General features: G+C 39.8%; 3 protein-coding genes across 13 annotated transcripts; 1 reads left to right on the top strand and 2 right to left on the bottom strand.

The window, feature by feature from the left end:
- Positions 1–756: 756 nt before the first annotated feature.
- LOC135089864 (histone-lysine N-methyltransferase Su(var)3-9-like) lies at positions 757–8943 on the bottom strand. The gene is made up of 12 exons (XM_063986018.1): positions 8753–8943; positions 7425–7571; positions 7035–7176; positions 6267–6550; positions 5854–6008; positions 5301–5493; positions 4693–4902; positions 4363–4494; positions 3906–4140; positions 3647–3759; positions 3164–3320; positions 757–2996 (listed from the first exon to the last, which is right to left on the bottom strand). Exons 1-12 carry the CDS (start codon positions 8810–8812, stop codon positions 2839–2841), a joined length of 1986 nt encoding a protein of 661 aa, XP_063842088.1. The 5' UTR covers positions 8813–8943; the 3' UTR covers positions 757–2838.
- Positions 8944–9424: 481 nt separating this feature from the next.
- Positions 9425–13484, top strand: LOC135089863 (uncharacterized). The gene is made up of 5 exons (XM_063986017.1): positions 9425–9449; positions 10054–10901; positions 11045–11180; positions 11333–11539; positions 11774–13484. The coding sequence occupies exons 2-5, from the start codon at positions 10061–10063 to the stop codon at positions 12126–12128; spliced, it is 1539 nt and encodes a 512-aa protein (XP_063842087.1). The 5' UTR covers positions 9425–9449; positions 10054–10060; the 3' UTR covers positions 12129–13484.
- LOC135089860 (fatty-acid amide hydrolase 2-A-like) lies at positions 13476–23090 on the bottom strand. 11 transcript variants are annotated; one of them, XM_063986008.1, is made up of 13 exons: positions 22949–22980; positions 19228–19347; positions 18429–18610; positions 18150–18280; positions 17626–17714; positions 16932–17149; positions 16593–16704; positions 16180–16334; positions 15751–15894; positions 15101–15202; positions 14809–14979; positions 14491–14673; positions 13476–14100 (listed from the first exon to the last, which is right to left on the bottom strand). In XM_063986008.1, the coding sequence occupies exons 2-13, from the start codon at positions 19325–19327 to the stop codon at positions 14002–14004; spliced, it is 1686 nt and encodes a 561-aa protein (XP_063842078.1). In that variant the 5' UTR covers positions 19328–19347; positions 22949–22980; the 3' UTR covers positions 13476–14001. The 11 variants fall into 11 exon arrangements, with proteins under 11 accessions (XP_063842078.1, XP_063842080.1, XP_063842076.1 ...); XM_063986010.1 differs by lacking the exon at positions 22949–22980 and adding an exon at positions 22843–22859; XM_063986006.1 differs by lacking the exon at positions 22949–22980 and adding an exon at positions 22622–22835.
- Between the last annotated feature and the right edge of the window lie 462 nt (positions 23091–23552).

Below are 23552 nucleotides of genomic sequence, written 5' to 3'. Positions count from 1 at the left end.
TAAGCGGCTATGTCGTTCGAATTCCTAATGTCATTGAATCTATATTCAGATAGCTTTTTTTTTTTTGAAGATGCTGAAAAAAAAAAAAAGTTGGAGCGTGGCATAAGTACAGGAATGTATACCTGCTGCTCCAGTGCTATAAATACTTGGGTATTTTAGTGGGCTGACATAACGTGGCGCGGAAAATCCACTTCTCCAAATGAACGAAGTCTTTTACAATATGTGCTCTAGAACTGTAAACCTTTCTGTTCAGAGGACCAATGACCGCCCCGCACCAAGGATGCGGCGTCTTCCTATGGATCCAGAAATGGAATTATTATTATTATTATTACTGAAGGCACAGTACACTGTATTCCGCTAACATATGGCCCAGTCGAGAGAGCATTGCCACTAATTTATCATTTATTTGAACATTTTACATTGATGGCTGGTATTAGTGTTATTATTTGGCATTAGTGTGCATAGAATGCTCTCACTTCCTTGCTTTCTATTTTATATATATATATATATATATATATATATATATATATATATATATATATATATATATATATATATATATATATATATATATATATATTCTAATACATAAAAACATATGCTTTTTTAAAATTTCATTTTTCCTTTCTGTGGGCAATTTCAATTAATACACTAAGCTGACATAGACGGCAACCTGCTGCTGCTACTACTGCTGCTGGCATCAAATGAAATAAAAATTAGTTTGAAAATAAATAAATAAATAAATAAAATAATAGCTTCATAATAAAAGTATATTTTATGGATGGAATGCCATCCTTACAGTCACTTAACACTACAATTGGTTTATGGATGCACTCTTACTACAGAAAAAAAAAATCATGTCACTACACTGATACTTTGGAACAAAAATAATTTTTTCTTGCTGCATCACATAAAATACTGATTACAAATATCTATTTATTCCAGCCAGGGCATTTTACAAGGTAATTACAAACAGTTGTACTATAACAGTTCTTGCAGACACTAAGCTAAGTTTTATGCACTAAGTTACAAAATATAACTCACCCAGTGATGCATACATTTGTACCTTCACACCAGCCATACACCAGGTGTTGGAATAATGATCAAATACAATACACCACAGAACTAATGATTTAAGTGAGCTGGTATTTCCAGTCTATAGTTGGCTCATTGCACAACGCACAGCATCAAAAGAGGTTTTCATATCGCTGTGTATCACAGACACGACATCACTGTCTGGAGATCTCACAATGCTTTCATGCACTGTGTCCTTGTGTCCTTTGCAACCTTCAAGTTGCAAAAGAATATAATCTTATTTCAGTTATGAAGAAGGATTTTCATACTTGCTATCCATGAAAATACAATATATCTACTACACTCAAAAAGTTGATTCCCAATTTTTTTTTTATTTGCGGATTAGATGCTACTCACAAGAGTACATTATACATAATACCATAGCTTTGGTGCTCAGATGAATGTCTTAATAAATAAAGAGCAAGAACTTAATGAATTATCAAGCTGAATCACACCAAAATATTATGTAATTCATATATCATTAATGAAAAAGATAAAAAAAATATAAAAAATGAAATAAAATAAATAAAAACCATTTCATAAAAGTATGCATAAAAAAAAAAAATAAATAAATAAATAAATAAAAAATCATGGCATTATTTTTAGGCAAAGTAAATTATAATTGATTAAATCTGAATAACAAAACCAAACTGTCTTTAGCTGTGCATGATCTCAGCTCATGCTGCAGCAGTGAGTCGTTTGAATGCAGTTAATAATATCAATAAACATACTGCTAGGTGTTCAGCCACACAGATTTGAGCTTACCAATAGCATATCAGTCCTATTTCAGTAACATAAATTAATAATTATCTTTCACATACACTTGCTTGTGTACTCCATTGGCTTTGTTCTATTCACAGTGATATCTCAACTCAGGACAAGCAAAGAGAACCAAACAGCACTCATTAAAAAAGAAAAAAAACTTGCATGTACTGTACATCTACATGCATGTTAGAACCAGGAATGATATATGTATAAAAATAGAAAGTATAGTTACACGGGTGCTAAGAACTGAACGAGCAAAAGCCCCTCCACTGCTGGCATTACTCAACATCTGGCCAAAGTGGGGAAGGCTCAGCAGGGATGTTTTAACTGCAACATTTCCTGTTATTATTATCGTTATCTCTTTTTATTTTATTTTTAATCTACAAACTTCCCCATCTATTGATACGTGTTCCCTATAACACCTCTGTTGCTCCTATACTTCATCTCTACAACTAAAGGTCTCTTATTTACTCTTTCAAATATCTAATACAATGTCCTCTACTTGTATTTTATGCAATAATTTGTCTGCAGACTGTAGAGCACTTGAGAGATCCTACAGCTAACATATTTTCTTTCATATAAAATTACTTAAAGAAAGCACACTAAAGTTCTGTTGCTCACCCCACTCAAGGGCATTCCCTGAGGAAGTAACTGCAGATGGATAAGACTAAACTTTCAAAGTACTTATCAAGAATACTTCAAATAAATAAATTAGTTGCAATTTAAATGAGTGCTGATTAAATGAAATATACTTCTTAAATGTAATAAATATACAGGACCCATTAATGAAGAAAAAAAAGAGAGAGAAAAAAAAAATTGGGGCAAGAAAAATTTTCTCCACACAGTACTAGACACAAATATATACATCACATCTAGCTCGTGACACACACACACACACACGCACACATGGACACACACACACACACACACACACACACACACACACACACACACACACACACACACACACACACACACACACACTGAAAACCTAAAGAATCAAAAGAAGTACTGCCTGCAATTGGCAGCCCCACATCTGCAGCGAGTCTTGCCATACTGCAGTCCTCTGTTACCCTTGGGGGTCTTCATGAACAGTTCTGGAGCATCCTGTTCGTCCTTTCCTTTCTCTGGGGTTGTGAAGCCTTCCTCTTTAGGCTCTAAAACACCAATAAATGATGAGAATGCTAAAAACACAGAAAAGTGAAAAATTACAACTGCAGGAAAGAAAATACATATAATGATACGCAATAGAAGTATTAGGAACTAATGGACGAAAATCCATGAACATAAGTTTTCATGATTCTAGTAAAAACTATATAATTACCTTTTTTCATGTTTGATTCAGATTCCAGTCCTGAGTTATAGTCAAAGGTGAGTTCTTCACCTTTCTTGATGTCCTGCGTGGCAAACAAAGCTAATCTTGGCAGGTCTGGATCAAGACAGTCCACCCACACATTATATACAACCAGATTGGGATCACACTGCAAGCAGAGGAACAAAACTTTCAAATATACTCTCATTTCACTGATCTTAAACTAATATGAAAACAAACTGCAATTACATCTGTCTATATACCTGGTTGGCAATATCACACAAAATGACAAATGATCACACACTCATACAAATATCATTCACATTCTTAGCCCCACCAGCCCCTGGTGGATAGGGAGTCTTGTGGACAACACTACTACACCCCAAACCATATCAAGCAATTCAATTTTCCTTTTTCTTTCATCAGTGTACTTTAAAGTAAGATACCATGAAAACCACATCAGCAAGCCATCACTAACCACAACCCCCAACTTACCGAGTGGTTGATGAAGTGGGAGACATTACCGAACTTGGCAGCATCCACAGTGTACGGGTTCTGGTCACCCTTGTTATAGTCCAAGTCAAATAAATATGTGCACCTCTGAGCATCTGAAAGAAAAGCCAATATATACATGTTAAGCGATTAGCTGTGAACGTTGAAATCATCTAATGCAATGTACATGAAAAAAAATTGGAGGGAGTTCACATGGATGTTTGAATACTTAATGTGTCAGTAGTAAAGTTACACTACTGACCATAAATCCTTCCTCTTCTCTCTGCTTCTTCTGAAGTTATGACCTCTCCAACATATTCCGTCACTAGGGAGTCTTTCTTTATGTTTTCCATCGCCTTCACTCCCCAGCCGCGGCCATTCGCAGTGCGGAAAATGCAGAGGCTGATGGTGCGGCCCTTCTGCACTACTCTGTTTGAGCAGTTGGGACCACATAAGCAACGTTTGTTGCACTCGTAAATGGCAGTGCCAAGGGAGACCTGAAGGAGAAAGAAACATCAGATTTTCAAACATCATTACACACACTATCACATACAGATGCTGCCGGGACAAAACTGCCTCTCATTTTAAACATTATAATTGCAGTTGTCCTTTACCAAGCACATGGAATAGAGATAATATTCTTCCAAGGCAGCTGTAAGCTCTAGTGACCAGGTTATGTACTTCCTACCAGAGGAGATCAAGATTTAAGTTAGTTTTACCTTGACTCTGCCAGCCTTGTTGTAAGGAACCCATGATCCCATCTGTGTGGCACAACATCTTTTGTTGGTACTGCAGTCCTCACACTCACAGCCAACCAGTGGATCAGATGGAATGGTGACTCCTTCCCCAGCCTGCAGAGACATTAATATATTGTTGTGAAGTTGCTTGTGAGCATCTTTACATCTTGTACTGCTTGTAAATCCAAGTTTCTAATATACAAGATCCTCATGAATAAAGTAGAAAAAAAACAGGCAGTTCTTAAAAACAGTAGAGCTCAAAGCCTCAACAAAAAATCTATCACTTGAATCCAAAAACAGGGAGGAACACACCCGGCACTCATTGATGTACACAAAGTCCATGGGAGGCATTTCAAGGTCAATGTTGTTTTCCACACAAAGCTTGGCCGGGTCAGAGCAGATGGAGTTGATCTTCCTCTCCCACTTCCTTAACTCTGCTAACTGCACTTCTCGCTTTCCCTTGACATCTTGTGTAATCTTCTCCTCCTGTATCATCTTCAGGTGCTTCATGAACTTCTCTCTCTGCCAATCGAGTTGTTACCTTACTGCTTCATAAGGACTAGACATCCATCTATATATTGGGTTGTCAATCCCACAAGGAGTGCCCCACACACTCATACACACATCATTCACACTCTTAGCTCCATCAGTGCCTGGTGGAAAGTGTGTACAATTATAATTAAAATCCAAAACTCCCTGCCTGCTTCTGTATTTCTTCCTATTTCTGACTTCAACTGTTTCAAGAGGGAGGTTTCAAGACACTTCTCAAAATTTGGATAATCTTTTCCAGACTATACTCTTAAGAACTGGCACCTTCAGTAAGCCTCAACAAAATCATTTATGATTTTTTGTTACCCTAGGACAGAATACCTCATGCAGTGGTTAGGTCACCCATGCAGTGACTCGGTACTTGGCCTTACCTTCCTTGCAATAATGGCTCTCTCGATGAGTTCGTCCATGTCTATCTGAGGCCTGGACACCATGGATTTGGCTGAGAAGACCTGTGCCATTATGCTGCGATAATCTATTCTGCTGTCGTCACAATAGTGTTCAAACACTGCTCTTCGGATGGCGCCTTTGATGCTTGGATCATAGTGCATAAAGAAACACAAACTGGAAAAGTAAAACACATGCACCATTAAAAAAAAGACATATTTGATGTAATCATGATAAACATAAGACCTGCCTGATCAATGTTTTTTTTTTTTACAAAATTACAAAACAGGCTTAAGGCAACAAGAAAAATTAACAAAATATATATGTTTGTCTGCATCCTAAGCTGACATCCCTACAAACTGATTAGATGGGGCACTTCCTAAGACTAAATTCAAATTATAGCTCAAAAGTGAAGTCAAAGCCTGAAGATCTTCATTACCTATTCACACAAAACTTTTGGATTTGTACGAAAAACCATGAATCATTTATAAAAGTTACAACACACGCAGTTGTTTAAGTACATATGAAGTTACTCACTCCTCTATTTTCTGATCTTCCTTGTCCCTTTGTCTGAACTTGCTTTTGAAGAACTCCACTAGAAGCTCCTCACAGCTGGTCAGGTTAGAGGAAGGCTCCCATGTGTTGTCCTCGGGGCCGTAGCCTTTCCAGGTGACGTGGTAAGTGTAGCTACCCTGCAGACCAAGTTCAGACCTTAACGAATGATCTACTATCAAGTATTCCTTTTCTTTTAGGTAAAGCTTCCCTACATGTCCAGATGAAGGTAGAGACAATTGTAAAAATACACACAAAAATGGTAAAATACAAAATAAAAGATAATATATCAGACAACTATAAAAATAATGAAACTAATGATGTAATAAAGCATACATTCAAGTAAATATGCAATACATTACACCACTTCTGCATTTCTGAAAAGCAAAAGCACCAACCTGGCTTTTCTTCATGTCTACTATACTCAGGACTTCAAACTCTTCCTCTTCCTGCTGCTCATCACCTTCTGAGTTCTTGCGGCCATCTTTCTTGGTCATATAGTCATCTATCAAGGTTCTCCGCAGCCTCTTACTCTTGGGAGATGGCAGCTCTGCGGAGGTTCTATTTTTCCGCTTGTTGTTGTTGTCTGTGGTCTCTATAGCTATTGCCAAGATCTCATCGTTGCCAACCTCGGAGGCCGGGGGTGTGATGCCTGCAAACCCACTCGCCCTCCCTGGGATTTCTGTACAAGGTAATAATTCACATAGGAATCTTCATACAACACACACACACACACACACACACACACCATCATTTGAGGTTTCAAGACACTTATTCATCAATTTTTGACTACTGCTTTGACCCTTTTATGGGACTGGCATTTCAGTGGGCATCTTTTTTTTTTTTATTGGATTTTAATTGACCTTGGCCAGTGTCCTTCCTACATAGAAAAAAAAAAAAAAATGAAAAAAAGAAACTTGGTGACTGAATATACAAAAATAAACATACAATGAGGTGATATTAATAGAAAAAAAATAAAATAAAAAATAAATAAATAAATGAATAAATAAATAAATACAACAAAAACTGTCTGCAAAGAAATCACCTATGTACGAGAGCATACGTACAAGAATGAATGACAACACAATGCTACTGAAAAGACTGATGTGGCAGCAAATACTAAACCCACGTCAAGAGCATGCTATGAGAAAGAGGGACAGCGTTACCTGAGTGGTCTGGTGTGTGTCCGGTCAGCTCAGGCAAGTCAGCAGCATTCAGTGAAACATTTGGGCTGCTGACTTTACTCTCAAATTTATTGCCAACCTCCTTCTTCAGCAAGTTACCCATAACCTGGAGCTCACCCTCAATCTGGAAGACATTATATTTGTTAAAGTAATCACAGTCACAGTTTCTTAACGTTTCTCTAGCAAGTAATGTATAAACGTGGAGTGGTCTGCTGAAATGGCTGTGTTCATGATTAATATAAGCATTATCTGTGGAATAAGACACTGGCAAGGGTACTGGGAACACTACACTGCCATCAAGAACAAAACACCTGTGAAGAGAAACTGCTCACCATATCAAACTTAAATCTGACGAAGATATGTATGGCTTACCTGCTTTAAGTGTTGAACAAATGGCTTGGTAAGTTCAAGGTGTGGAAAGAAAAAGCTCTTTGTCTTGTAGTCGAGAAAAGATTGCTTCAGTTTGCTGAATTCTTCACTGAACTCACTGAAGGAAGTGTTCAGTTTCTCCAGGGATTGCTGAAACATGAAAATGAAAGTTGCAAATGTCATATATGAGAACACTGGTCCATCTTGATAACCCTTAAACATTCCATGAAGGATAGGCACTTGTGGAGAATTGGGGTCCCAAGCGCAACTTCCTTCAGATATTGAACCCAGACAAATTAAAGCCAATCAGCGTGTGTCTGGCTTTCTAGGCTCTGCCCAGGCAATTGCATAGGGCAACTAATGTATACATGATTTTTTCCCCTCTCTCTTTTTTGTATCATTAAGTTTTATCAGTATTATTTCTATCTCTTTTGTTCTGTCTTCATGAGGAGCAATACTGTAAAAGACTTCTATTATCGATCCTAGTGGTAAGTAGTAGTAGTAGTAGTAGTAGTAGTAGTATCATCATCAGCATTTTTATTATTATTATTATTATTATTATTATTATTATTATTATTATTATTAGTAGTAGTAGTAGTAGTAGTAGTAGTAGTAGTAGTAGTAGTAGTAGTAGTAGTAGTAGTAGTAGTAGTAGTAGTAGTAGCAGCAGTACAGCAGCACTACTGCATAACTGGTAACCCATATTGGCAGGCAGCGGGCCCACCCAGTACAGGACCCCAATTTTCCATGTGCCAATTAATTATGGACAAGGAGAGGAACAGGATGCTGGGGCAAGTGGGGCGTAGATCTTTAAAAACATTAACGAGAATCAATTCCGTAAGAGAAAACACAACACAACTCCTACAGAACATACGCCAACCTCGGAAGTAAGGGAAAGCATACCAAGCATACCATCACCAAGAACACCCTCAAGACCCACCAGGATACAACACCCACGCAATACCCAGCCTGAACCAGCAACCACAACCCGCCTTGCAAAACTCACGAAAAACATCGAAAAACAAAATCTCTTTATTTACACAATAGGAGAACATACCACGACCACAAGCGCCCTTCAGATCCACAAGACAAGGAAGGTAAGCAAAGGCACATAACTTCCATTTAATGTCAAACCTAAACCACGAAAACTAAATCTGGGAAAAGAAATCACACGAAACCTAACCCATAAAATAAGAACAGCAGAGAAGCATGCCACGACCAGAAACGCCACTGAGACCCACCATACAAGGAAGATAGTAAGAGAAAGCAACAGTCCATCCCTCCACAGTGATGATTCAAAGATGCCATTCAGCGCTTTCGCCCCCCCTTACCAATTTCGCCTGAAACACGGGACTGGCCGTCATTTCCACCTTGCTGGCCTCTTCCTCCATCACAGAAGGCGTCTGGGAACTGGTCTTCCCGTCTCCAGCGTGTCTAATGAGCTGGGGAGTTAATGGTTCATTCTAAAGCTTGACGCAAAACGAATACTAGAATCAACGCGCGGGAAAGCCGGGTAGAGACTGCCGGGCCAAAGCTTTACTTTTAGGCCTCATGGAGCATTCAAATTTTGGGGCAGTAAACGGATGGTGTTTTAGAGTAATATTCTGTTTATATTATGTTCATGTGGATTTTGAAAGCTAATGATGGCTTCAAGGACTTATAAGAGCAACAGGAAACTTAGAGGGATGCCTGTGAATGAGGAGGGAAATATATAGAATTGAGATGATAGGAATGAAAGAATTTTGAAGGGTTAGCACATCTAGAAATAAAACAGTTATTTAATGCAGTTATAAAAATAAGAAATCTATAGAGAAAAACACAATGGTAGAAAAATATGAAAGGAAGAATGAACAATAACATAATATTTTAATCAGACAAAAATAGACTAAATAATCCTCTAGATACAATCAAAATTCCCTGCATATATGTGTGACGTTATATAATCACTTAAATATCAGTAACACAATAATGTTTTGGTTTTGAATGGCACAAATATTAATATCCCGCGACCTCTGCCAGGCTGGTCAGGTCAGTGTTGGGGGCCTCTAAAAGCTTGGGAACGAGGGCATTATTAACCACCGTCGCCTGAAATGTGTAAGCTCGGTACCTTCACGTGAAGACTAAAGTGATTTGGATGAAAAACACCAATGACAATTTATAATAAGGAAATATTTGTTTAAGTTTTGTTTGTTTTAACCTTGAGTCTGCTATTTGTGGCGTGGCATATTTGTGTACTTGTTTCTTTTATGGTCTGTTTGTTAGTTTGTTTGTATGTTTATTTATACTTTGAGGTGCTTTGTTATTAGGAAATTACTTGTTTTCCAATGTACGGAAAGATACAGGCAAGATAAGGGTAATTAGTGGCCAGGTGACTCATAAACCTGCTGCTGCTCCTGCTGTTACTACTACTACTACTACTGCTAGTGTTGATGTACTGCAGCATTGGTCCTATACTGCTGCTGCTGCTGCTCCTTTTCACAGTAATATTCTCTTTTACGGTCTCTCTCTCTCTCTCTCTCTCTCTCTCTCTCTCTCTCTCTCTCTCTCTCTCTCTCTCTCTCTCTCTCTCTGTTCCCAGTTAAGTTGCACAGTACAGGTTTATCCAGAGGTAACAGCATCACCTCTCCTGCAGGGGCACCATGTCTGGCCGGGACACACCAGAGAGTGACCAGCACAAGCATCTCAATAGGGAACTGGTCTCCTCTGAGGTAGATCAAACTCCTGCTTCCCTCCCACACCCTGATGCCACCAGTGGTCAGGCAGCAAAATACAGCCAGGGGACAATGAGAGAAACCAATGTAAATACTCAAAACTTAGTCAAATCTGATGAGAAATGTACAGAAAGCTCAAAATCTCAAGAGACTGAAGCTGAAGGTGTATCAGGCATCCAGTTAGAGAGAGTCAGACTCCTACAAGGCACTTTAGGGGATGATGGCAAGGCTGAGAATGCAGAAAGTGACAGTTCTTCCATCACGACCTCCGAGGATAAAGTTGGAGATGCTGTGATGCACATCTTCTCCATTCGCTTAACTAAGGGGGATAATCAGGGGGAACCACGGCCAGGATTAGACAGCGAATCTCAGCCAGCAGCCTTAGGAACAGCCAGCACACAGCTTCCTCTTCCCATTGACGTGACCCCAGGCAAACCCAGAAGCAAGGCTAAGAGACAGAAGGGCCTTGGTGCGGCAAAGGATGGCAAGGACTCTGATTCCTCTGTTTCCTCAAGGAAGAAAACGTCCAAGAGCAAAACGAAGATCAAGTCCAAATTTGCTGCTGGGAGTCTAGAGTACATTGATGAAAGATTGTGTGGGCGAATCTTCTCAGGCTGGGTGGAGGAACGGCAGTGGGTGGAGAGCTTAGGTGGCTACAGGGATATCATAGAAGTGGATGAGTGGGAAGTGGAAATGAACCACCAGCTACAGGCCATCATCTCCAGCATCCAAGGCGTGCAGGAAGGAACCAAGTGGATCAACATTACTCGTGAGTCAAAAGCTTCTGTTAAAATTGAATTCTTGATCTTTTTTTCAGAATTGATGTGAAGAATAAGATATGCTTTAACTCTGACCTCCTCTAGTCCCTTTGCTCCCTGGAACTGTGATGTTACAATATGACATTCTTTCCAGCCCCCAGTGATGCTCCTTACTACCGCCTGTGGGTGTTGCTGGAGGCACCCCCAACCCCTGGCCACTACTGGTACAGCATTACAGGGGTAAAGCTGCAGCCTCAGTTTGGTCTCATGATCTCAGTGAAAGAAATCAGGTAATACTCTCACTCAGCATCATAATCTCCATGTAGTCACCATTTACTGTATAAGTTCTTGTAGTATTTAAAGACATCTAACAGATTTAATGGCGAACAGAATAGTGCTTTAGAAATTTGTGTAATATCTTAGCTGATGTCAATATTTCCAGGACTATTCACCCTCACGACGGGGAGCTGGCAGCAGCGAGGCGAGCACGTATCAAGAAAGCTTCCCAAGGCGAATCAAGAAATGAGCTAGAGAGTATGAGTGACTTGCTTCAGGACTGGATGCATCAGCTTTCCAGTCTGAGGCCAGCCACTGTCCTCTCTGCCATCACCTCAATATTAACTTTATCCAATATCAAAGAGGCAATTAGGTAAGATTTCCACTGCTTTCCAGGTGTGGTTGTTGGTAAGATTAAGTAAGCACAAATTTTTGCTGTGTAGATTTACTGCCTTGCTTTGGTTTGAACTCACTGCTTAAGGTGAACTTAACATGTGAAAAATCTTCATTATATCTTTGCTGCATGACATGAAAATATCTCTCACTGTAGAATGTTAAGTCCAGTTGTAAAGAAAAAAATTGTTAATGATTATCTCTGTTTTTACAGGTTCCTGGTTGTGCTGGTAATGACGGTGGTGATAGGTCTGGTAACCTTTGTGAGAGAGTTTCATGTGGTGGGCTTACGGTTCATCAGAGAGGCGGGAATCTTCTTTCACAACGCAACACCTTTTCTTCAGACTTGTTTAGGGTTCTTTGAAAAAATAGTTGGTGGCCTGTACCTGCTGGTGGCAATGGTGTACCGGGACTTCCGTAGGCCCAGCGCTCCACCTCCTTCCTTTGGTCCTCCTCCTCCAGCCCTGACCCCCAGTCCCCCACCCAGACCCCCCAGCGGCCCAAGAGCAATCCAGTACGTTTCTCCACAGCGCTGGGTTGTTAAAGCACAAAATAATGAGTTTACCTAATCATGGAGGCTTTTAGGAGACTATATCCAAATGTATGTGATATATACATATATCTTATATTTGATGTGGCCAGAGTTACAGGTGGGTGTAGTGTAGGTGTGCACTTGTTGCAGTATAGTTGTTTTGGAGATGCAGTGTAACTTTTGGTACCTGTGAGATAGTCATTGCTTGTGTTTTAATTATTGGGATGTGTTTTGTTATATTGCACCCTGACAACATGTATTTCCTTCCCAGGCTGTACACTGCAGCACTAACTTTCTGTGATCTGGATTTTTAATTAGCACTGCATGTCATTTCTTATTTCTATGTGACAGAAATTGTCTTTTCCCTTTTAAGTGAATGTGAATTATTAGTATGGCTTAATAATATTGTTACTAAATTTGCTCTTTACTTACATTACATTTACTACTACATGATTTCAGTGTCTGTACATTCAGGGAAACTCTCACTCTTATGACACTGCCTTCAAGAGAGAATGCCTCCTCTTCAGCAGCAGGCAGCCTGGACCAAATACTCATGGCATGCCACACACACACACACACACACACACACACACACACACACACACACACACACACACACTACACTACACTGTGAGGTCCCTAAGGATGGTGTGGTGTGTTGAGGTCAAAAGATATTGATCTAGTACTGTGAGCTTTCAGAGGACATCAAGGTTAGAAGTATAGAATGGAAAACATTGAGGAACATGGAGCTTCTTTTGACCACTAGCTGACTTTGTCAATTTACAGTGTTTTCCTTTTTGAAGTTTACCTGCCATGGTGAGCATCTCAGAACTGTTAGTTATTGGTTGTAGTAATGATGAGAATAGTGTCTACAGGGATTGCCACATGAAGGCCTGAAGGCTCCTTGCAGCTTCCCTGATTTTTATATGTTCTTATGTCTCAAACTGTCAGCAATTTTATCTAATTTTCATTAATGTTGTGTCAAGAACAGAATTTTCTTATGTACCTGGCTCATGTGATTTTATCTTTGCTATAAAATTACAGTTGGAGCCATGTAGTAATGCAGGACAGATAATGAGGCAGAGATCCTAGTTCATTGTTGTACCTCTCAACATATTTCAGTGGTACTTGTGCTGAATGTGTAAACTCAGGCAGGGGAAACAGTGGTGACAAAGCCAGCCGTGGTATTGGTGGACCAGTGAAGGAACCCTTGGATCACACCTTGGTTTTTGAACAGGGACAAACTCAGTGTGCTGTATCTGGCATTGGGTAATAATTGCTATGAGCTGTGCCTTGAAACAATACTAAAGATTAATTATCATACACTTAGTACTAGTCATGGAGATTATTATCTTTGTATATGGTTAGGAAATTAATAAATAACTTTACTCAACTTTTACATCTTTTTTTCTAAATCATAATTACATCTCTCCTGCATCAGAACTTCCCTGATTATTATTCTTCCACTACCTACAAGCCCAAGCCATTACACCTTTGCTCAGCCTGATCACCCTCTTGAAACATCAGTTGTCTGCTTCCTCATTTCTCCCCCACACATGAAACATATATGCTACTCAGACACCTCATTTGCAGTACACTACCCCCATTCTATGCTATTCCCATACCCAACATTTCAGCCTCATAAAATAACACTACTCACGCTTGTACTTGAATAAATACTTCATACTAATAAAATCATCAACAGACAAAAATATTTAAGTTATCAACACTTAATACTATATAAATGTGCAAAAGTTATCCATAGTCCAACACACACACACAATGATAAAAGACGCATTTAAGTATCTTAAAAATCAAGAATCTCAGGAGAAACACTACTGAGTAAGCTGCATAGGAAAAAATGTGCTCTGAATAATGTGATGGACACCCATGTATTTACTTATGGTGAATTATTTAACTTCTGATGGACAAACCCAGCCACCAAAAGCTTTCTCCAGCTCTGTGGCTACAGCCAGGCTGAGGTGGTCCTGGTAGTGGTTGGCCACAACCTGAGGGAAGGCAAGACCATGGGGTGTTGGTTAGTCTCTAAATGTAAGACAAACTATGACTGTCAGACTAATAAGGAAAGACAAAGTGAGTCAGTCACTAATGAAAAGAATGCAAACATCCAGGCTTCTAGGAAATATAAAACATCACCTTATATAGTTTAAGAAAGTAACAATTATTCTTTTCATCAAATACATATTGATAACTTCTCCACTATTAAAATTCAGTCCTAAGATGACTAGTGTGAGAAAAAAGAAGCTATGAATTCTAAGATAAGAAAAAAACCTTGGTAAGTCTAAACATCTTGAGCTCTTTCTAACAAAACTACAAATAAAGACAGCTTCCTCTTATGAGTACACAATAGCCAGTGTGATATTTAAAGTGGTTCTCACCTGAATACCAAGTGGCAGACCTTCAGAGCCCAGACCAAGAGGGCATTGTGTGGAGGGGAGCAGCATAACATTAATGATGGCAGTGTAGGCAAAGTTGAAGGGCCTGAAGAGTGGCTGGCCATGGTATGGAGCCACAGTGGGATGGCTTGGGAAGAGCAGCACCCCATCATCTCCTAAAAGCTCCTTGCATACCAAAAGAAATACAAGTTATAGGTTTATATGTCGGCATGGAAAATGGATAGATGGATTTCAACAAGCTGGTCTCAAATATTACACCACCTGCCTGGCTTCCAACAAGACAGCACTCAATGATCTTACTTTCATTTCCTGCTTGAGGTCAGCACACATGGCAAGGAGTTTGGTGAAGTTTTCCGTGTGTTTGTTGTGGTTGTTGAGTTTCTCCAGCACCCCAAGGAGCAGCGCAGCAAAGGTGTGCCTAGAACACTTCACACACCACTTGACCAACTCCATCCACACGTTGATGCTTCCCTAAGGTGCACAAAAACAGTAATACCAATACAAATACCATGACCTTAATTACCTATAGCTTACAGTTAGTGAATAAAGTACATTACATTGATATCAATGCAAGTTTCCTTGCCTGCCTTACCTTTTTCAATGCCAGTTCTTCACAGAATGTGTGGGCTTCTTCTACACTACCAAGCTTGGCAAAATATATAAGCACAGATGCTTTCAGTTTCTTGAGAGTAATCTGTTGAGGGGACACCAAAAGGAGAAAACAGTCAGATATCTGTTACTGTTCCATTTGTTGTAATCTGCACATCACCGTAACTTCATTAACTCACGTACTGTCAAAGGCTAAGACTCAAGACAATTTATTATCACACACAAGGAGAATTAATCTAAGTGAGGTAACACTGCCACTCATGACTCATCAAGGGAAGCTCTCTCTCTGCCATTGTTAATGAAGCACAGCACAGGTGTGATGGCATCTCTCACTCCCACACTCAAGCATATTGAGCGAGTGGCCAGTCCCTTTCTTTGCCACCTTCCCAGTCATTGCTAACCAGTGCACATTTAAGGCAGGATGAACCAGGAGTGAACCGTCCCTATTACTGATACAAGTTGCATTTCACATCAGGAATTACAGTGGATTTCATACTCTGATCCCTTTCTCTGGCACCTTTAACCTTCCAAATGCACATTTAAGGCGGAGTGAGGCAGAAGTTGAACCATCCCCATTACTGACACAAGTGGCATTTTAAAACATAAGAAATTTGAGTGGATTTCATATTCTACCTTTTTTGCCTTGATGCCATATGCTTTCTCAAGGTGCTGGACAATTTTGCGCTGGGCCTCTCGGAGTTCAGTCTGTATGGGAGTCACCATTGGGGAGCCGCCATCATCCTCTATGTAGAAGTAACGCAGGTTGCGGATGTCCACCTGTAAAGCCCTCAGGGTGAGAGACATGGTATACTGGTGGATTCTGGGGCTCCAGGCCTGCTTCTGTATTTTCTCCTATGTTTGACATGAACTGATGCAAGAGGAAAGTTTCAAGACAACCTCAAATTTTGGACTACCCTTCTGACAACAATCTGTGGGGGCTGGCACTTTTAGTGGGCCTTCTCCTTTTTTTTTTTTTTTTTTTTTTTAGCATTTTTGTTGCCCTATGCCTGAGTCCAACCTTCTAATATACAGTAGCTATAACACTGAAGGACTATAACGAACCTTCTGGTCAAGCTTCAGCATGTGGGAATTGCCAGCACCGAGGACCTTCAGCATGGGGCCAAGATCCTGGGCATACTTACACATGGGACCTGTTACCAAAAATTCCTTGGCTTCCCCAGAGGCCACTGGCTCCTGCCCAAGGTTGCTCACTATACCTGGAGTACACCAGTACACTTAGTATTAGCAGGATGAATAACACTCCATGTTAGTAAGATGAATAACACTTGATGGGAATAGGAAGAACACTGAACTTATTATTAATAGGATGAACAACACTCTTACCTGGCAGACACTAACAAATGTGTGAGTCATTTCATAATGTCATGCCTTCATCAGTGACCAGGTAGGTAAAGAAGAGACAATACTGGATTCCTGCATACATTCCTCATACCTCATACTCCTTTCAGGCTCACCATAAGTAGGTTTGTGGCCAAATATTCCATTGAAGAAGGAAGGCATGCGGATGGATCCTCCAATGTCAGAGCCTATGCCAAAGGGAGCACCACAGGCCGACTGGAGACAGCCCTGTGGGAATTAAGCCGAGAGTCAAAACCTAGCGGCTCTCCTCTGTGACATAGCTATTTCAGTCTTGCCTGCCAAATGTGTTTATTCAGCCCTGATAATTAAACAAGCACAGAGATAAGGAAGGGTGGGAGAGAGAAACAGGAGAGAAGGAAAAAAAAGGAAACAGATGAAAAGAGAGGCAGAGAAGGAAAATACAAGTATAATCACACTGCAGCCACACCACTCACTTCACCCCCAGATGAGCCTCCAACAATCCTGCAGTTGACATAAGGGTTGTTAGTCCTTCCGTATATGGTGTTACAGCTTTCCCACCACATGCACAGCTCAGACACATTGGTCACACACAGGGGAATAGCACCAGCCTCCCTCATTACTCTCACAGCATCAGCATCCTCCTCAGCTACCATGTCCTTTCTTATCCATAATCCGGCTGTCTGCTTCAAACCTTGCCAAGAGGAACAAAGGCATAAGATGGAATAGTATAATGTGGGATGTTGTTGTCATTCATTTAGTAATCCAAATAGTGTGATAATAAATAACAGATAACAACCTCAGCAATCATGTCCTTCCCTATTCATAAACCTGCTCTCCACTTCTAACCTTGGCAGGAGGAACAAAGGCTTAAGATGGAATAGTGTAATGTGGGGTGTATAGTTCCTCATCCAGTAATTCAAATATGCAAGAATAACTAGGAAAATCTACCTACATATATACACGTGCCTGATCTTGTATTATGAAAGCATGCATTCCCTCACATCTCTGCCTCTATATCCTGATGGAGAAAGGACTGAGCCTCACTAACCACACTGCACAAGAGATCAGTTATTTGTGGCACTGATCTTGTATTATGAGAGGAAGTAATAACGTTATAAAAATGGCATCTAGTTTAACAAAGTTTCCTATTCAAGATGTGGAGCAAACCTTTCACAGCAAAGCAGTCCTTGGTAGTGAATGGCACACCCAGGAATGGCTTTGTCTTGGCCAGTGTTGCTTCATCCATTGTGCCAAACCTGCAAGACATGAATTAGTACACAAATCCTTCAAAATAAACTTGAACACTTTTTAACAAATCTAATCTCTAAATATCAATAAGGGTATCACAATATTCAGAAACAAACCTGAATATTCTTTAACACAATGGATCTCTAGATATCATTAAAGATAATAGTTATGATGGAGGTGCACACTAAATAATAAAGATTTATACCAAATAACACATCTGACCTCTAGATGTCATTCAGGGAAATGATTATCAACACATACATGCAAAATAAGAAAAAAAATGATACCGAATGACACATTTAGTCACCAGACATTATTTAGGGAAGTAGTCATGAACACAAACACAGATATCACTCAGGGAAGGAGTCATGAACACAAACACAGACATCACTCAAGGAAGGAGCCATGAACAGAGGTACATACAAAGCAAGAAAAACTCTTACCGAATAAGTTCGTCGGCTTCCCTTGCTTCCTGCAGAGCATCTTCAAAGCGATCATCAACCACACAATTCAGGATCGGATTGATTTCCTTAATGCGAGCAATGAATGACTTCACCACCTCCTCACTGGTCAGCTGAAACAAGGAGAGATGGGCTCACTTCAGACAAGGACAAAACTTCATGCATTTCTAATACAGGGACTGCCATGGGTAGGCCTGACGGCTTCCTGCAACTTCACTTATTTTCTCATGCTCTCATTTGAAGCATTACAAATATCAGTACCTTTTTTGTCCTGATCTTAGTTGCAAGTGCTGTCGCAGACTCTAGAAGCACAAGGTTGGTGATGGGAGGCAGAGGGGTGTGTGTGCTGCCATAGTACATGATGCCAAAGATGAGTCGAGATGCACCTTCCAGGACAAGCCGGATGGTGCGCAGCAGCAGATCCATCCACCACATCCTGTCAACTAAAGAGAGATGCCAAGGGAATGTGGAGTGACTGGCCATCTTTCTCTTCTCAAATATCATCAACTCATAGTGACTCAGCATTACCTTAATACATATACACATACCTGTACAGCCACACACTCATATCTGCCATGTATAGATTAATATATTTCATTAATTCATACCAGGAAATCAGTAATCATAGTTTAGGCTAGAAATGCAAATACAAGGTGGCTACACAAGTCCATGCCATTACAGCCACTAGAGCCAGGAAGAGATGTGTGAGCAGTGTTAGTATTTGATGGCCAAGGGAGCAGCAGGGGATGGGGGCACAACACACACACATCAGGATACTGGTGCACACTGCACATACATACAACAGGGACTTTGTTTATTAAAAGCTTTGAAGTGAATGGCAGTATGTACAATAAGAGTGTTGTTTATTCATCAAGAATACGCACAGAGTAGTATTTTCAACGAGTGAAATAGGATTAACAAATTTCACAGTAGCAATGCAGTCTGGAGTCCACTTAGCACCATTATGTGTCAGACACAAATCAAGTGCTTGTTTTGTCTTGCACTTGTCCCAACACACTGGTGACAATGACTACATCACCACACCAGCCTGATGTCTGACCTGTGCCTGGGGTCTCAGCCACCTCCTGGGTCGCACCACTGTGCCGCTGGAAGTGGGAGCGAAGACGGCTTGCCTGCTTTTTCAGACCTGAGCCTGCCATGCCAACTCACTACCGACACCCTGTCAGGGCACACACACCTCATCATAAAAACAACAACCATTTCTTTTAACACAGTATAGTTTTCATGCTTTCAGGTTAATACTGCAATATACCTCAAGCCTGGATGAGTCATATCAACAATGTCTGGTTTGAGGAAGCCTCAGACCTCAGAGTGTTCATCTCCTTAATGATACACAAATATGTACACTGACGAGTAACACGTGAAGATATTAGTGCGGAGAGAAAAGCACTGCAAGTTACTCTAAAGTACAGCACTATATACACATGTGACTACACATCTGCCTAAGGATCCACTTGCTTGCAAACCTTTCTTCCGTCGCCTTGGCATCCTGTGCTGAAGGCATGATAAGCTTGATGGCTGTACAGATAAATAATTCATGCAGTTCACCATCTTGGAAAAATTCACTTCAATTAATCCTTCTCTTAATCAAGTGAAATTCTCTCTTTTGTCCACTGTCTGCTTCAGCACAACTCAACTCATTCACACACGGTTCTGCTGCCTGGCTACACCCACTGCATCACAGACTCATGTGAGCTCACTTCCCTAAACATCTTGTTTCTCTTACTCAGCAGGAGCTCCACACTCAGAGATCTCATGCTAGTTGCAAGCCACTGAAATTAAGCAATATATGCATTCCTTTCTATATTCTTTTCTTTTAAAATACAGCTATTTGAGTAGCTGAACCACTAAAACACTAAAACAAGCAGTTTATGACAGATCATGGAGGAACACTCGGCTCTGCTAAAAAATGGCAAATAATTATTCCTTAAGACATTTGGCAAGAGGAAGATCTCATCCTTCCGTGTGCTGTGTCTAGGGAAACCTCTCATGAAGCCTCACAAGCACACTTCCTCTCCAAGTACAAAAGGAAGGCCACGTGCCTTCTTAAGGAGCCTATCTCAAGATCTCACAACATGAAGTGCTTCCTTACAGTAAGTGTGCACCCATAAGTATTGGACAGATAGGGATGTCCTTGTGGAATTTCATACTTTTCTAAATAAAGTTTTAAGGTAAGATATATATATATATATATATATATATATATATATATATATATATATATATATATATATATATATATATATATATATATATATATATATATATATATATATATATATATATATATATAAAAGATTATATGTGCAAGTGGCTGAGTGCTTTCCTTCATGTGTGACTGCATGTGAATGTGATGTAATGCAGGAAGTATATTTCATTAGATTAATAAAATAAACAACTGCCAATCAGGTTACTAAGTTTCAGGCTATCTTTTCACAAAATAACGATATTTACAGATTTACTTGCATCACATAAAGCATTGTATAAAAAGATATTAACAAGACAGTCATTACTACTCATGTTTTTTGCACACCTGATCTAAGTCTTACTACAAAACATGGATGGTACTGATGGAGCTGAGAGAGAGAGAGAGAGAGAGAGAGAGAGAGAGAGAGAGAGAGAGAGAGAGAGAGAGAGAGAGAGAGAGAGAGAGAGAGAGAGAGAGAGAGAGAGAGAGAGAGAGAGAGAGAGAGAGAGAGAGAGAGAGAGAGAGAGAGAGAGACAGAGAGAGAGAGAGAGAGAGAGGATTATAGGTATTAGAGATGGCCTTGACACATTTACATAACTCATTCAAGTCTGCCCTAAACACCTGACCTGAATAATCTCTTTATGAACGCCGTTACTCGTCACCAGCTAACCTTCCTACTACAGCTTCTGTCTAACAATTGCCAGCCTTCTTGCTAACAGATTTTCTTTCACTTATGTGTGAATGATTCTAAACCTAAATAAACTGTGATCCAAATCATTCTTACGCCTAAAGAATCACAGCTTAAATGATTCTCTACCTTGAATTTTCTTTGCCTAAATGATTCTATAGGTCTATATAACCCTGGTAACAGATTTTCTTCTGTTTAGGTAACCTATTCCTTGACCCAAATGCATCTTAAGCCTAATGAATCACAGCCTTAATAATTCTCTTCCTGGACTAATCTTAGCCTAAGTGATTCCATATGTCTATATAAGTTTCTTGATATCAGATTATGTTTAATTTATGTAACCAATTCCATGCCTAAATGAATTATGACCTGAATAACTCAAGGCCTAATGAATCACAGCCTTAATGCCTCCCTGCCTATGTCATTCTCAGCCTATATGATTCAATAGGTCCAAATGTTAGGAAAGAAAAAAAAATAGATATGGAGTATTTTCTGAAACTTCAATTTTATCAAGATCTGAAAACCTTTGATCTTCCAAAATCACCTGAACTTGAAAATCTGTCTTAATACTAAACTTAACTTAGGTTACTATGCTAAGGTACCAATTTCTTCTTGTATATGGAGTCTTATATCTAACCCATTCAGGAGCACAGCATTATTTTGACCTTATGGATTATTTGGGACTCTCTTGGGGCTGGTATCTTCATTGGCCAGAATCCCTCTTACATAAAAAAATAGTAATAAAATACTTGGATGTTACTCTTTGGTTATCAAGGTGTTAAGAATAATTTCTTTTGATTCTACCACTGGAATGACATCTTATAGTTATATTATATTCTAAATTGATGTTTTGAGGTTTGGAGATTATCAGCAAGAATAACACTGAAATATCATTAGCATTTTCATCTGAAGGGTTGGCTAGGTAATCAAAGTAAGGTAAAGTAAGGTAAGGTAAAGTTAGATGTGGTTAGTTTTTGATTAATTCACTACACAAATTTCACAGCTAATCTCTTCACTGTGTATATCACCATCACTGATAAACAGTCACTCGAAATTGTTAAGCTAAGGTTATTTTGACATACCGGATATGTTTCACTACTAATACCTACTATACTCCAGACACCAATGGGTGAGGGAGTGACGATAGCAAAGAGTCTACTGGCGTGACTGGGTGGGGTGTAGACTTGCACTGTCACGCATGGGAGGGTGATGCTCTCAAATGTCAGATGAGGAAATTGCTTGTGAAACGCTGTAGACTTCAGCTACCCCGGTATTTCGCGTGTAAACTCCATCTATTTGACTGTCCCGAGTAACTGTATGACTAGAGTAAACTAGGAGGGCAACGTATGTAGGAGGTGAGGTTTTTCAAGTTTGGAATGTATCAATAAGTTCTGAAACACTGCAAACTTGATAAACTCATATTTCACATGCTACTTGGCCGGGCAGAGTGAGTCACGTATGGGTGGCAAGATTCTGAAGTTTGGATGGTGTCAACAGAAAAAACTGTTTATGAAATACTTGCGCTTTCCTTGTATTTCACATGTTAATTCCTTCTACCTTGACTGGGCAGAGTGACAGGGTAGCCGGGCAGGCGAGTCACGTATAGGAGGCGAGTTTATGAGGTTTGCAAGGTGTCAATAGAAGAAATTGCTTGCGAAAACTGTAGACGTAAGTTAGATTCATATATCACATCAAACACCCTCTACTTGCTTGGCTAGCCAGAGTAACAAGCCAGGCAAGTGAATAAACCAACACCTCTCCTCCGACTTTCTACTTACGTTTCGGAACAACCTTATCTGTGAAAGTTAGGAAAAAAAAACCGAATGATCAAGCGGGAAAGGACTCGGGAATATGAAAGTATGAAAGTAAGGGCTATATAATTACCATTCCCTCTCCCTAGTTGAATAGCCAGAGCGACAATAGCAGATAAGTAACTCAAGGTGAGTCACGCAAAGGGGGGTGGGGGGGGGGCGTGTCTGGGGAGGAAGTGTCTGACTCTGACGGCGAACATTGACTGGCACTGTACATCAGCATTCCTCTCTGGCACTTAACTCACGCCCCTAATGTCATTGATCAAGCTATAGGGAGCCATTTAGATTAATAATCCTCGTAAATGAAGGAAAATGTGACAATAAACACTAGTCTTTGGTCCCGCATAAGAAACGTTTTGCTCACTTACCACGTTTGTTTCTAAAGAGCACAGAGTTCTCAGGATTGTTTTTCCTGTTAATAATGTAGATATCTTGTTAATATATCACTAAAAGCCTAAGGACACCCTTAAAAACTAGTGTAGCTTCAACTAGAGCCTTTTGAAATAACTTTACCATTGCGAGTTCAAAATTCTTCAGCCTCTCATTAATTTTATCTCTCACTCAAGTTGTAAGAAGCCATTTCGATTTGTAATCCTCGTAAATAAAAGAAAATGAGAGAAAATAACTGATCTTACCATTACTAACTTAATACAATCTACTTCCCTCCAGTTGAGGTA

This window comes from Scylla paramamosain, chromosome 33 (assembly GCF_035594125.1).
Source record: "Scylla paramamosain isolate STU-SP2022 chromosome 33, ASM3559412v1, whole genome shotgun sequence".
Taxonomy (NCBI): Eukaryota; Metazoa; Arthropoda; class Malacostraca; order Decapoda; family Portunidae; genus Scylla; species Scylla paramamosain.
The sequence above is the reverse complement of the archived record's forward strand: the minus strand, read 5'-3'. Positions and strand labels throughout refer to the sequence as shown.